The sequence below is a fragment of the Pongo pygmaeus genome, chromosome 15 (assembly GCF_028885625.2).
Source record: "Pongo pygmaeus isolate AG05252 chromosome 15, NHGRI_mPonPyg2-v2.0_pri, whole genome shotgun sequence".
In the NCBI taxonomy this organism is placed as follows: Eukaryota; Metazoa; Chordata; class Mammalia; order Primates; family Hominidae; genus Pongo; species Pongo pygmaeus.
In genome coordinates, this window is record NC_072388.2 from 95279694 (window position 1) to 95294998 (window position 15305).

Sequence of the window (15305 nt, forward strand, 5' to 3'; positions counted from 1 at the left end):
GACTATGTATGAAAGTACCCAGACTGTGCCCAGACTCAAGAAGCTGGTTTATTCCTTCCTCCCTTAACCATTTACTGAGAGACTGCTCAGGGCTCCCCTCAGCTCAGAGATCTTTCCCCACAAGGAGCTGAGAGCCTGGTGGGAGAGACAGGCAGAGACCCAAGTGGTTCTAACACAGCTCTCTGAATCTGTAACCCCAAGTCCCATCCCCAGAGGACCCTGGGACAGTCACACTGATGGTTTGTCCCTAAGCCTCCAGCATCAGGAGCCATGTGGCAGGATCTCCACTCTTCTTCTTTCTGGGCCTCTGTCTGGACTGACCCAAACACACACACAGACATACACACACACACGTGTACACACACAAGCTGCTTCTTTGCTGCCTGCATGTCCCCACACCAGCTTATGACACATCTACAATGTCTGATGTGTCATTGTGGGCAGGTTTCAAGTTGGAGGACCTAGACCCAGGTAAAGTAGAGGGTCTGTCTAAGTGAGGGAGGGTGCGCAGTGGAGAGAAAGTGTAGGGGAGACTGCCCAATGCCATGGACGTATGCCTGAGCCCCAGGGCACCCTTGACCCCCAAAACGATCACAAGTATCCTCCCCTGATAAACCTGCCAAGTAGTTATTGTGTCTCCACTTGACAGTTGAGGAAATGGTCCCTAGAGGTGAAACAGAGCTAGTTAGAGACTGGGCTGGCCCTGGAGCCTGGCCTGGGTCTTCCCATCACATCCTGCCTCCCCATACAAGCAAAGGTCGAGAGGTGGGAACTCCCAAAGCTGCTCAGGCAGGGCCAGGGGAGACCAGTGGGGCAGGGAGGGGACAGGAGGGGAAGGAGGAGCTGGGGCTGGAGAAGTGGATAGGAGCATGAGTCCCTTGCCTGGGCCTCCCCATGGTGGGCAGTGATCCAAAAGCCCCAGCCAGAGCCTTCTGCCCTGTGACGGGGGCGCCCTGCATGTCCCCTCACTCCCTGCCCTCCAGTCCCCACCAGTCCTCCTGTTTTCCATGAGGATGAGTAGCAGCCGCAGGGACTTTCCTCGCTAGTGGCCTGGGCCGTATCTTCCGGGAGTCTGTTTGGACTGTGGTGTCTGTGGCTGAGAGGGTGGAGGTGAGGGCACCCAGGGCCATCACTTGACAGAACAATCTGTGGATTTGGGGGAAAGCAGAGGCGACTGTCATTCCTGAGACAGGACGGGAACCAACAGGAAGGATTCCTGAGTGCCAGGGATGATCACACTGGATCCTCACAACAACCCTCTTGCCGGGGACAATGCTCCTTATCCCACAAGCTGGGACCTGGGCTCCGACAGGAGGCCACGCACTTACAGTCCTGCCTTTAGTGACTGGCAGAGCTGGGATTTGAACACCTCTGGTGAGACTCCCTCGTCCAGCCTCCTTCATTGTATAGCAGGTTTGCCTCACATGCCAGAGTTGGGGTGGCCTCAGGGCACAGCCAGGGGATGCCCCCAAATCCACAAATGTGGTTTGAGTCCCAGTCCCTCCTCTCTCCAGCCTCCAAACCCTCACCTATGCAATGGTGCCTTGCCCGGCTCACAGGCTATGAAAAGGGGTGAGATGAGACAGTGTCCCCTAAATACATCTAACAACACTTTTGAATGGAAAAGAGAAAAAGAAAATACTACAAGCATGTAGATTGACTGGAGGTTGGGGAGTTGGTGGGGGTGGAGACAGGCAATCCATAAAGCAAGAAAAATCAGGCTGGGTTCAGGCTTTTCTGCAGCAGCGAATGCATCAGAGCCTCCAGTGGGGCAGCTGTAGACCTAAGAGAGAGGCAGGTGTGATGCTGAATGGTTCATCACAAGAGAAGGCAGCAGAAAGACAGGCTCAAAAGTGAGAGGGTGCCCAGAAAATGCCATGCCTGCAGCTTCGTGAAAAAACACTCAAAGCGATAACCCAGCCGGCAGAGATGTGAATCAAAGTGAAGATTGGAGGCTGGAGAACTGTTTGCCTCTGTCCTTGTCCTTTGATTCACTGGGACACCAAATTATGGAACCAGGCTGCATTTTGTGAGAATGAGTGGATTTTGCAGCCCAGGAGGAAACCTCATCTTCCCAGAGCTTCTCTCCACTGGCTCCCAGCTGCTTGCTTTTTTTTCAGGTTATTAGAAGCCCACTGATTCTACCTGCTCAGTAAGGGTGGTTGGGTGCTATGGGACATCATTAAACAAACAGTTTATAAATAGTTTAAACATTTCATTTTAAATTCAAGCATGATTGTGCATGTCTTTACCAGTTTTTATGTAAGCAAAGCCTTTCCTTTAAGCACAAATTGGCTGATTATCTTTCTTACATAAATAAACCCATAATTCATTCCAAACACTTGGCTTATTTTAATATTTTTATTGCCAAAGAAATATATGTTCTTCACAGAAAACTTGGATACCATGACAAACAATAAAGAAAACCCAAAAGCAACCTATGATCCCATGCTCAAAGACAACCAGCGCCAGTAATAATTTGGTATTTTACCTTCTCAACTTTTGAACTTTGTTATATATACAATTTGATTACCCAGCTTTTTGTTCCCTTAACATGTTATCAGAAATATTCTCTCATTTTTGGTGAACTCTTAGAAGCATCCTTTTTTCATGTCTGCTTGACATTTGTTGAGTGGATATAAGATCATGTATTTAACCGACTGCCTGGTCCTAAACATTTAGGTTGTTTCCTGTGAGCCTCCTTCTACATGATGAGGAACATCTCTTTGCATAAAGCTTTTCCTGTCCTTTTGATTATTTTCAAAAATACCAAACAAAAAAAAACGGAGGGTGTTGAAGGTTCTGGGTTTGCTTCAATGAATTATCCAAATATTAAATGATCTAGAGACAGGTTTGGGAGCCACTAAACCCTCTCCTCCTGTCTGACCCTATTCAAAGAAGACATTGGAAGCTGCCATCTGCTTTCCTCTCTCAGTCTGTAAGTGGCTCATTAAATACCTGCAAACTAGATTATTTTTATGTTGTCTTGGCTACAGGAGTTTCTGCAGGAATCAGAAACAGGAAGCAAGGCAGGTCCTTGGAGACAGAGGAGCTGGCATCTTATCAGATGCGATTTCTTATTAATAGTCATCCCTAACATTGATTGGACACCTACTAATAATCAATCCCATCTTACAGATAAGGGAACTGAGTAGCAATAATCTATCCCATCTTACAGATAAGGAAACTGAGACTCAGACAGGTTAAGGGCGCTGCAGTAAGCACAGACACAGAGCTGTTCTCCCTGTGTCAGCTCCTGCGCAGTGTGAGTGGAAGGGTGAGCCACTGTGGCGTGCCCTCTGCCAGGCACAGGCCTGCAGGTCAGACTCACAGGGGCCAAGCAGAGCATCTGGGAGGATTTTGTTTCTGGCTCCAAAAATGAAATACCAAGGAAAGTAGGCAAGCTCATGCATGTCAGAATCCTCAGTCTCAGCTCAGGAAGTAGGAATTTTCCACCTTTGTTAGCAGCAGCGATGGCAAACCCCAGGGCCCTACATATAGCCTGTGCCTTAGTCAGGGTCTGCAAAGGCCTCACTGCCCCGGGCCAGGTTGCAAGACCCCTCCTACCAACTGAGGTACAAATCACAGTTCCTGGAGGGTGGGCATTTATATAACAGGGAACAGAACTCTTCTGTACCTCCCACTTCCCCGCAAGAAGTAGGCCAGGCATGGTAGCTCATGCCTGTAAATGAAGCATTTTGGGAGACCAAGGTAGGAGGGTCACTTGAGGCCAGGAGTTTGAGACAAGCCTGGGCAAGATCCCATCTTTAAAAAAAAATTTAAAAATTAGTGAGCTGTGGTGGCAGGAGCTGTGGTCCCAGCTGCTTGGGAGGATGAGGTGGGAGGATCGCTTGAACCCGGGGGGTAGAGGCTACAGTGAGTTATAATTGTACCACTGCACTCCAGCCTGGGCAACAGAGCAAGACCCTGTTTCAACAAAAGAAAAAGAAGAAAGAAGGAGAAGAGGAAGAAAGAAGGAGAAGAGGAAGAAGAAGAAGAAGGAAGAGAAGGAGAAGAAGAAGGAGGAGGAGGAGGAGGAGATCCTACAGCACTGTTTGGAGGATTATGGGAAAATTAGGCCCACGCATCTGATATACAATCGGCACCTCCAGTAGCCACACATCCTACAAACATAAAATGTGTGTCTTGAACCAGAAAGCCCAAGGAGTGAGGGGCTGTGGCATTGAGTGGGGTAGCTATACATAGTCCTAGGGCTTAAATCTATAGAATTTAAGTAATCCTGGTCCAAACTCACCAGAAACATTGCCTAGACTTTACTTGAATACCTTTAGTGACAGGGAACTAACTACTGCCAAAGGCAACTAACTCAGCTCAGCAAACATTCAGTGATCAGCTGCACTTCCCCGGGACCAGAGATTCAGATAAGCAAACACCCTGTTCTGTGCTCAAGGGACTGATGGTGTGTGACAATCGAGATAGTGTGAAGAAAAAGGACAGCAGGTGTGTGTCTCTGTGCATGCATGTGCAAACACCGACACTGCAGTATGTATTCATAGGAAGTCACTACAATGGTGAGGCTCACCTGGCACCAGAATGAACAGATTTAAGAAAGCTAGTCATCACAGACTGTCACAGCTGGAAGGATTTTACAAAATAACCTATCTTATCACCCTCCTTTGCCCTAGAGATGGGGAAATTGAGGCCCAAAGAGCAAAAGCCACCTGCTCAAAGGTATATTGTTGAGTCTAATGATAAAAATAACTATAGCAATAGCAACACTGAGGGCAGTTGTCCTAGATGGATGCTGACTCCATGCCGGCCCCTGGGCTAGGCGTCTGGTGGCACTAGCTCATTTCACTGCCATAACAACTGGGTCCCCCATCTTGCAGATGAGGAAGCCCAGGTTCAGAGAGGTGAAGTGGGGGGCTGGGGGTCTATCCCAGACCTTGTTGTGTTGTCACCTCCTCACTCTCCCAGTAGCGCCAGCCAGAGCACCTGTCTTGGGAGTCCCGAGGCAGGGACAGACCATGCATCCAGGAAGCCCCCAGGCTCTAAGGAGGCAGCCCTATAACTGCTGGATGACCAGAAATCAGGCAGGGATCCCTAAGTCCCTTCTGAGCCTCAGTCTCCAGGCTCCTCCAGCCAGGTCTGCCTTATACACTTGACCACAATCAACCCGGCTCTTTCTCGGTTCTTTTCATCTCTCTGGTGGTTTTGTATGTAGAGTCACCCAGGTCCCCACTTACGAGCCTGTGAGATGGGATAAATCACTTCCCTTTGCTGAGCCTCAGTTCCTTCATCTGTAAATGGGTGCAACAAGTTCCTTCAGGACAATCGTGAGGCTCAGGGAAAGGACTGTCGTGCAAACACACCATGGCATGAGCTGTTGAGTGCAGTGCCCACTGCCACTAAGGAACGAGTGCCACTCTGGGATTGTGGAAAGTGCAGAGCGGCAGGGTTGAGATGCTCGTGCATGACTTTGGACAGGTCATCTGCCTCTCAGAGGTTTAGTTTCCTTACCTGTTAAGCTTGGACTAAAAATCTCTAAATGGTGAGTTTCTTCCAACTTTGTTGGCTCTAGCATGTCTGTGGTCCTTAATGGTTTACAAAGCGCTTTTGCGCTTGAGACCCCTAAGTGCTGATTCTACCACATCCCCATCCACTTAATAGTGGGATGACCTTAGCCAAGGCTCTTCACCTAAACTTCCATAAGCCCCTCACTGGAATTTGAGCCTGTTTTGCTTTTTTAAAGTGAGGGCAATGCTACTGGCCCCACCCATCTTACAGGACAAGGGAAGCCCAAGGACATGAGAGCGTTCTGAGCTGCTTCCCAGGCCCTGCTCTGCCACTGACTTGCTGAGGCTGGGTTTCCCCATCTGCAAAACGAGGACATAAAAACCCATCTAGAGCTGGGCATGGTGGCTCACGCCTGTAATCCCAGCACTTTGGGAGTCCAAGGCAGGCAGATCACTTGAGGTCAAGAGTTCGAGACCAGCCTGGCCAACATGGCGAAACCCCATCTCTACTAAAAATACAAAATATTAGCCAGGTGTGGTAGCTCATGCCTGTAAGCCCAGCTACTAGGAAGGCTGAGGCAGGAGAATTGCTTGAACCCAGGGGACAGAGGTTGCAGTGAGCCAAGATCGCGCCACTGCACTCCAGTCTGGGCGACAGAGCGAGACCCTGTTTCAAAAAAAACAAAAACAAACCAAAACAAAAAAAACCCATCTAGAGTGTTGTGGGGATTAAATGAGTTAATATCTGTCAGCCCAGGGAAGCCCACCCTTGCCCAGAAGTCCCCAAGGGCATAGGGCAGAGCAGCAGGAGCCCAAGTACCAGGTCCCAGTCCCCACCCCTCCCCTGAGAGTTGTGTGGCCCTGGGCAAGTCAGAGGAAACGCCGGGGGTATTTATTTTAAAAAGTGTCTGTCAGGAGTCTACACCATGCCAGGGGTTTCAAAGATGAAAGAGGCATGAGTTTGTCCCTCAAGCAGCTCAGGAGGAGCTGGAGAAGGTTTCCTAGGCACGAGCTTGTCCACACCATGACACATAGACCCTGAAGTGTTTTAAATCAATCACAAAAAGCAAAAATACAAGGAAGCTGACAGATCTTTGCTTCAGGAGAAGTGGAGGCTTGGGAACAAATGAGATCATCACGGTCTTTTTGTCCATTTTCTAAGGAGTTGGGATCATTGCCTGAGACCCTGCAGATCTGGAGGTACCAACATGAGACTCCGAGGGCCACTTCCTCTGCCCCTCCCTTCCCACCCCCTTTAAGGCCCTCTCTGGAATCAATCCCTTTCCCTCCATCTCCCCAGACCTGGCTCAGGCCTCCATCGTGCCTCTGGTCTGGTGCCTCAGCCCCATCGCTTCCTGCCTCCAGATTTTGCCAACCGCCCCCCACCTTTGGCCATGTCCAGGCATCCTGGCACAAAAGCCAAGATGAGATCTATACTTGAGAGTGTATATGAGAGGGATGCAACTGAGGCTACCTGGAGTACATGGACACAGCCATGGCCTCAGGTCATCATCTCCCCCATGAAGCCTCCCACACCTCCTGTCCCCATCTTGGGCATACTTCCCACCACCTGGGAGACCCCTGAGGACAGGCATCGTCTGTCTTTCACCACTATATCCCCCTATAAAGAGAGATAATGCAGTGAGGTGCCGGGGTTCAAATCCCAACTCCACCCATCACCAGCTGTGTGACTCTAGACAAGTCACCTCGCTGCTCTATTCCTCCAATTTTTATAAAATTGGGATAGTACCAGTGCCTGCATCTAAAATGGTTGTGGATTACATGAATTATTTCATGGAAAGTGCTTAGAACATTGCTTGGCATTCATAGTAAGCCTCCAAAAACTGAAGTTATTATTATTCCCTGGTTGCTGGCCCAGAGTAAGCACTCATAAATTTGTTGAATGAATGCAATGTAAACAGGAAAATGCTCTGTAAATGCTGGTGTAAGCTCGTCAGCTTCACTGTCGTCGTCAACATTGTCCTGATGCTATTCATGGTGGTTGTGCTATTTAGAGCCCTGCTGGCTGTAGACCACCAATGTGGGCACAGTCCTAGCCCCTCGCTCAAGTAGGGTATGCAAGGACTCAGGAGACGTCAACAGACATTCACAATATTCACACTGGGACCTTGGAACCAGTGTGGTTGAGTAGACACCTGGAGGACAGAGTTCTGAGTTTATTTGGGAGGGGTTGCCTGGGAGAGTCAACTGTCTGGAAAGGGTTCCTGGAGGAGGAGGATTTGCTAAAGGTGCGTGAGTGGTTGGTGCAAGGGGGCTTGTGGGGAACCGGAGCGTCCTGGTGTTTAGAGCAGCGAGGAAAAGGCTAGGTAAGGACAAAGGACATTGGGACAGACAGAAAGCCTGACTCTGGAAAGAAGGGGCCAAGGTCACTGGAGAGGAGAGAGAGGAAGGATTAAGGACTATTGAGTGGGTCATAGGGGTTGAGGACTCTGTGTAGGGAAAACAGTTTTCCACTCAATCCTTTTGATGCCACTGTGATTAAATGTGTGGATTTATTTCCTCAGAAATTGTCTTACAATTCCATTCAATTCTGACATTATCTGCCTGGAGGCAGCACAGGATAAGAGCTCAGTCCCACAAGACTGCCCCCACTTCAGAACCCATCGCAAGTTTCAAGTGGCCTGCACTTCTGACCAACCAGCTGTAAGACACGGGTTCCCACAACCCCCTCCACGGGTTCAGTAATTTGCTAGGATGGCTCACAGCATCAGGGAAATGTTTACTTACATTACTGACTTATAATAAAAGATACCACTCGCCACAGCCAGGTGGAAGAGAGGCACAGATCCACACGTGGGGCAAGGGCCTGGAGCTTCAGTGCTCTCTCTGGGGGCACCACCACCTCAGCCCCTCCCTGTGTTCACCAACCCGGAAGCTCTCCCAATCCTGTCTTTTAGGGATTTTGATGGAGGCTTCGTCATATAGGCATGATGGATAATAAATTCAATCTCCAGCCCCTCTTCCCTTCCTGGAGGATGTGGGGTGAAAGTTCCAAACTTCGTATCATGGCCTGGTCATTCTGATGACAGCTCCCATCCTGAGCCTATCCAGCCACCACCAAGAGTCACCTCATTAGAACAAAAGATGCTCCTATCATCTAGAAATGTCAAGGGAGTTAGGAGCTCCGTGTCAGGAACTGGTGTCAAAGACCAAATATGTATTTCCTGTTATATCATGATATCACAGGCTGTGAGAAGAATGCAATCAATGGTCAAACTCCAGAGCTGCACGCTCTCCAATATGGCAGGGACCAGCCACATGCAGTCACCAAACACTTGAAAGATGGCTGCTGCTTCAAACTGGTATGCTAAGTGTAAATACACACTAGATTTTGAAGAGTTAGCAGGAAAAAATAATAATATAAAATAACTCAATGACTTTTTGTATTGATTACATATTAAAATAATGTTTTGGATATATTTGATTATATCAAATATATAACCAAAATTGATTTCACCTGTGTCTCTTTACTTTTTTTAACGTGGCTACTAGAAAATTTGAAGTTACTTCTGTGGCTAACTTTATAGTTCTATTGGACATCACCGACGGCTCTAGGCTATGGAAAATTCTGTAGAACAAACAACTGGAAGTTGGAAGAAAAGACAGTAAGAAATAGCAGGGAAGGGTGTGCTGTTGGGAGTTGCTTGGAGGTTGGCGGCGCAGGGCTGAAGGCTAGCAAACTGAGCGATCATGTCACACAAACAAATTTACTATTCGGACAAATACGACGACGAGGAGTTTGAGTATCGACATGTCATGCTGCCCAAGGACATAGCCAAGCTGGTCCTTAAAGCCCATTTGATGTCTGAATCTGAGTGGAGGAATCTTGGCATTCAGCAGAGCCAGGGATGGGTCCATTATATGATCCACGAATCAGAATCTCACATCTTGCTGTTCCGGCGCCCACTACCCAAGAAGCCAAAGAAATGAAGCTGGCGAGCTACTTTTCAACCTCAAGCTTTACACAGCTGTCCTTACTTCCTAACATCTTTCTGATAACATTATTATGTTGCCTTCTTGTTTCTCACTTTGATATTTAAAAGATGTTCAATACGTTGTTTGAATGTGCTGGTAACTGCTTTGCTTCTTGAGTAGAGCCACCACCACCCAGCCCAGCCAGATGAGTGCTCTGTGGACCCACAGCCTCAGCTGAGTGTGACCCTAAAAGCCACAATGTGCTCTGTACCCAGAACGCACTTGGCAGATGGAGGACGCATCTGAGTTTGAGACCATGGCTGTTACAGGGATCATGTAAACTTGCTGTTTTTGTTTTTTCCTGCCGGGTGTTGTATGTATGGTGACTTGTGGATTTATGTTTCAGTGTACTGGAAACTTTCCATTTTATTCAAGAAATCTGTTCATGTTAAAAGCCTTGATTAACGAGGAAGTTTTTATAATCTAAAAAAAAAAAAAAAAGAAATAGCAGGGAAGGCTGTAGGTCAAAAGAAACTTAAGATACCTAAGATACCTATCAAACAACCCAATGTGTAAAGTCATTTGCATTCTGATTCAAGAAAACCAGCTGTGAAAAAAGTAGCATGAAATTCATATGATTGAAGTTGTAATACTTCCTGGATAGTTGATGTTATTAGGGAATTATTGTCAGTTTCTTCGAGATGTGATAATGGTTGTCTAATTATGCTTTCTGAAATAAGAGTCCTTAGCTTTTAGGGAAGCATAATGAAATATTTACAGATGAAATGACAGACATGCAGGATTTACTTCAAATATTGCAGGAGGGGTAGGGTAGGTTTGGGCATAGAGAAAAAGATCAGCTGCGAGTTGGTGATTACTGAAGCTGGGTGAAGTATGTGGAGTTTCATTATGCTAGTCTATCTACTTGTAGGTATATTCCAAATTTTCCATAATAAAAAGTTAAAAAACAAAAAAGAGAACCACCATCCCCACCTGAGGTTCTGGCCCAGACTGCTTATGTTCAAATCTCAACTCTAGTCTTGCTAGCTGTGCCTCTGTTTGCTCATCTGCAAAATGGGGATGATAGTATTAGGTCCTACATTGCAGGGGTTTATCTGTAATGTGCTTAAAAATGTGGAAACAATATAAATGAAATGAAGATACGTTGCAGGCACTTTGCACATTGTCACAGTGCTCCCAATGCCTTGTTCCCGGGAGGTTATCCTTATTTACCAAGAGGTTAAGTCACCTGCCCTGGCTCATCCAGTCAGTGGAGGCAAAGCCAAGATATGTCCTGAGTTCATCTGACTTCTGAGTTCAGGCATGACCTGAATGTTCTTGCCTCAGGCTCAGGGCTCAGCATTTCCTGTCTTCCCTGCTTCTCCAGTCTTGAGAGATTCTGGGCCTGTTTCCCTGCAGATCAGCTCTAAGGAACATGCTTCTCTCCTGCTCCTTTCTAGAAAAGGCATAACATTGGCAGAACCAGGAACTCTGGAGTTCTGAAGTTTGACTCCCTCAATTCCAAGGGGCTCCACCTCCTGAGCGGAATTGGATAGAAGACAAAGGTCACATGGCTAGGGTGAGGCTTTGAGATGGGCGAGACTGTGAGCAGGACTGACAGGTCAGGGCCAGGACCCAGGATCTTCAGAAGCCACAGGGAGCGAGGCAGGGAGCAGCCTCCTTTGTGCCACACCCAGTGAAGGGGAACTTGCTAAGACAGATTTGTTCCTCCCATCTCCAGAAGAGCCTTTGGATGCCAATGGGTGAGGAGCTAAACCTCTGCAAACTCAGTGTGCTGATCCTATTGCCTCTGCTTGCATGCCTCTCAGGATGGGGAGTTCACTGCGTCCCCCTCTTTAAGGACATTATGGTTGTACAAAGGTCTCCAGAATCATCTATTACAACCCCTCATTCTCCCAATGAGGAAATTAAAGCTCAGAGATGCCGAGGCATTTACCCAAGGGCACACCTGGTCCTGGGCCTAGACCCCTAGACAATACTCCTTCCATCTCTTTGCTATAGAGTCTCAGACAAGGGAGGGATCTTGGCTGGCTGAGAAATCAAGGAAGGCTTCTTAGAGGAAGTGAGATTGGAGGTGGCCCTTGTAGGGTGGCACTAAGATGTCACTTGATATCCTAACTTTTTTTTTTGCCCTGCCCACCATGTCTGTGCCTGTGCTGCCATGTCACACTAAGCAGAGTAAAATGAAGGAAGGAAGGGATGAAAGGGGCAGGAAAGTGACTCCCAGGAGCTGAAAGGGCAATAGTCTAGGTCCCTTCAGCACCTAGGGTATGTTGTGGGAAGCCCTACCCCAGATACTACCCTGTGCAGATAGGGATAAAACTCCACCTGTCCCATCTCAATGCTCTCCCCGGCTCCTCTGGCCTGCTTGCTGGGCAGGGCCCAAACCAGTTCAGGATTCCTTTTTCTCTGTGACCGACCAGTTAGGGTTCTCTGTTTACTGTGTCTCCTCCTCTTTGTTTTGTATACCCAGCTGAGTGGGAAGAAGGTCACAGCCTGGGCTCACACGTGGTGGAGGAGCGGGGCCAGTAGCTGTTTAGGCAGAGACCCCGCCCACCGCCCTCCGCTCCCACCCCGGCAGGGCCTGTGCCATCCCCAGGACACCGGAGACCAGCAGGGGGCTGGAAAGGCTGTGGGAGAAACAGCCTTCCCGGACACACCCAGCTACGGCTCACTTCCCAGCCTGAGCTGTTCCTTAGGAATTGCTTTTCTGGGAAACACACCCTCTTCCAGACCTGCAGCCTTCCTTCCTATGTGGTTTTTGGTTTTGCTCTCTGGTGAGGGTTTCTATATTTTCCTGGTATACATGAATGGCATACAGGAAGGTGGAATGAAGACATCGTGACCACCACGCAAAGGCCACTGCTCTTAAGGTTTGATGTAAGCTCCCCACTCTCCACCCCCACTACCCCTCTGCCTCGGCCTGGGGTATGAGGTCTTGGTTTTGACAATCAGACAATATTAGCACACTGCTGTGTCTTCCACCTGCAATGGAGCACTGCAGGACGATTTTGAAAAGCAAAGTGGCAGGCCGGGCGTGGTGACTCACGCCTGTAATCCCAGCACTTTGGGAGGCTGAGGCGGGCGGATTACCTGAGGTCAGGAGTTCGAGACCAGCCTGACCAACATGGAGAAAGCCCCGTCTCTCCTAAAAATATAAAATTAGCCAGGCGTGATGGTGCATGCCTGTAATCCCAGCTACCTGGGAGGCTGAGGCAGGAGAATTGCTTGAACCTGGGAGGCAGAGGTTGCAGTGAGCCAAGATCGTGCCATTGCACTCCAGCCTGGGCAACAAAAGTGAGACTTGGTCTCAAAAAAAATAAATAAATAAAATAGCAAAGTGGCTGAATACCAAGATTCTAGGAACTAGGTTCAGCCAAACTGGCTATGTGTCCTGGTAGAATGCCTACCCTCTGTCTCTGGGCCTCCATGCCCATCTCTGTAACATGAGGGATTCTGATGAAATAAGGTCCAAGAGCCCTTCCCATACTACTACTCCAGGATTCTGTAAGGTTAATTTGGCAAGAATTCCAACGGCGGAAGAAAGATGGAGGGAGGAATATGTCCAGTCTAATAACCCTATGCTCAAGTCAGAGGGCCCCTCGGGCAGTGTCCCCCAGGGCTACAGCCCTGGCCCCAGACCCTGAGCCCCTCTAACCTGGGTCAAACCCCTAAAAGCCACTCCAGCAAGAGACAGGCAAAGCCTGGGCTCTTGCTCCAGGCTGGCATTGCCTTACTGTGTAGCTGTAGACATCGTTTCACCTCTCGAGGCCTCAGTTTTCCCCTCTGCAAAAGACAGGGTGGGGTAGTTTGGGCATTTTCTTCTTAACTACCAGGACTCTTTCCTCCAATAAAATTGTGATGGAAACCGGATATCACACAAAGGGAAAGGAAACACTGGCATTTCTGGAGTGTTTGAAGCATGCGAAGTATTGTTTAAGGGCTTTGCAATCATTAATGTACTTTGTGCTCACATCAACCCCACAAAGTAGGTGCTATTATTATCCCCATTTGACACATGAAGAAACTGAGGCCCTGAGGAGTTAAGCCACTTGTCCAAGATAAAGAGTGGGAGCTGGACTTCTGATAGGGAGTGGGCCTGAGTCATGAAACCACAAGACTTGTGTAGTTCCAACACCCTGGGGACATCTCCAGGCACTTGACCCGTGCTCTTCCAACATTCATGTATGCACGCGCATACACACACACACGTGCACACACACACATGCACACACACAAACACGCACATGTGTGCACACACAAACACATGCATGCATGCACATATACACACACCAACACAAACACACATGTGCACAAACACACACATGTGTGCGCACAAACACACATACACGCACGCACACACACACAAATGCACACACATGCGTGCACTGTGGCTACTCCTCTGCAGCCTGCTGGCCAAACTCGGCTCAAGCCCCAAATCAAAGGTGACTGGCAAGATTGCAAGATGGATTTCTGGAGATGGGAAACTCTGCGTCATCAAATTGTCTCAGGGACGGAACACCCATCAGAGCCCTGGGGAAGAGAAGAGACACGGGGCGGCTGCCAATTTTGCTGACCTATGCTGCTGACTTCTCAGCAGCCCCCAACTCCTGTGGTCAGCTGAGCCCAGGTCCAAGCTGCCCACTGCATGGGGTTTGTTCCCTGCAGGGGCTATAAGCCACAGCATCCCCTCCAAGACAGCCAGTCCTGTGAACCCGCTCAATCCCTCACTATTCCTTGGGGCCTGCCCTGGGAGATGGGAGAGTTCCCTGGACCCCTTCTTGGGACTTGCAGTGACAGGGGTGTGGCTCACTTGCTCAAATGCCTTGTGTGAAAGGAAGCATGCAAGAGAGTGGGTGCTGAGGCCAGGGCAAGCGCTTTCGGGCTCTGGCCCTACAGTACCGTCTAGGAATGTGTTACAATTAATGCTCTTTTAGCAGTTGCCATCCATTGATGGCTAAGTGTTAACCAACTCAGTGGAGAGTGAGGGTGACAGCCTTTTACACTCTGCCCTCTTGGTACCTGGGTCCTTGGCTGGCATCCAGGAAGAATCAGGTCACACGGACTTGAAGGATGGTGAATGCAGAGGTTTTATTGAGTGATGGAGGTGGCTCTCAGTGGGATGGGGAGCTGGAAAGTGGATGGAGTGGGAAGGTAATCTTCCAGATGGCTGAACTCTTCTCCAACTGTCCAGCTGCCTCTTCCACATCCAGACACTTCTTCTCTTCTCTCCTTCTCTGCCATGCTGCTCTGCTCCTCTGCCAATGGAGTTTGGGGTTTTTATGGGTATACGATGGGGGGCATGGTGGGCCAGGGTGGTTTTGGCAAAAGCAACACTCAGGTGGGAAAACAGGAATGTGAAGTTCTCATTTAGGGCCGTGGGCCCAGGCTTGTGGGTGGGGCCTTTGCCAGAGAACTGTCCTCCTCTACCCAGTATTTCCCTGCCTCCTGTCCATGTCACCTGCACCAAGAACCTCGCTGGGTGGGAGCCAATCCAGAGCCAGAGAAAGGACTTGACACTTGGGCTCAGGCAGACCCAGGCTTGAATCCTGGCCCTGCCTCTGATGATCAGGGTGACCTGAACTATCTCAGGTTGCCTTGCTGACTCTGCTTTCCCATCTGGAACATGGAAATAGCAACGCATCAGCCACTCAGTGCAGTGTTGAGGCTGGAACAGGTGGGGCACACTGTAAGCTCCATTTCCTTTTGCCTCCACCCAGCAATTATGTCTGCTGGGGAGAAGAGGAGAAATAAGGATCACACCCTGCCCTCTAACAGTCAGTCAACAACCATTTATTAAACACCTACTATGTGTCAGTCACTTGACAAAGAAATGAAATAACAACACAAGCAACTCTTATAGCTGTGCCC

General features: G+C 48.9%; 2 protein-coding genes across 4 annotated transcripts in view; both read left to right on the top strand.

The window, feature by feature from the left end:
- Nucleotides 1–15305, top strand: part of BDKRB2 (bradykinin receptor B2) — a 38494-nt gene that overhangs the window by 8461 nt on the left and 14728 nt on the right. The window lies entirely within an intron of this gene.
- Nucleotides 9124–9539, top strand: LOC129013071 (cyclin-dependent kinases regulatory subunit 1-like). The gene has a single exon (XM_054449468.2). The coding sequence runs from the start codon at nt 9189–9191 to the stop codon at nt 9426–9428; it is 240 nt and encodes a 79-aa protein (XP_054305443.2). The 5' UTR covers nt 9124–9188; the 3' UTR covers nt 9429–9539.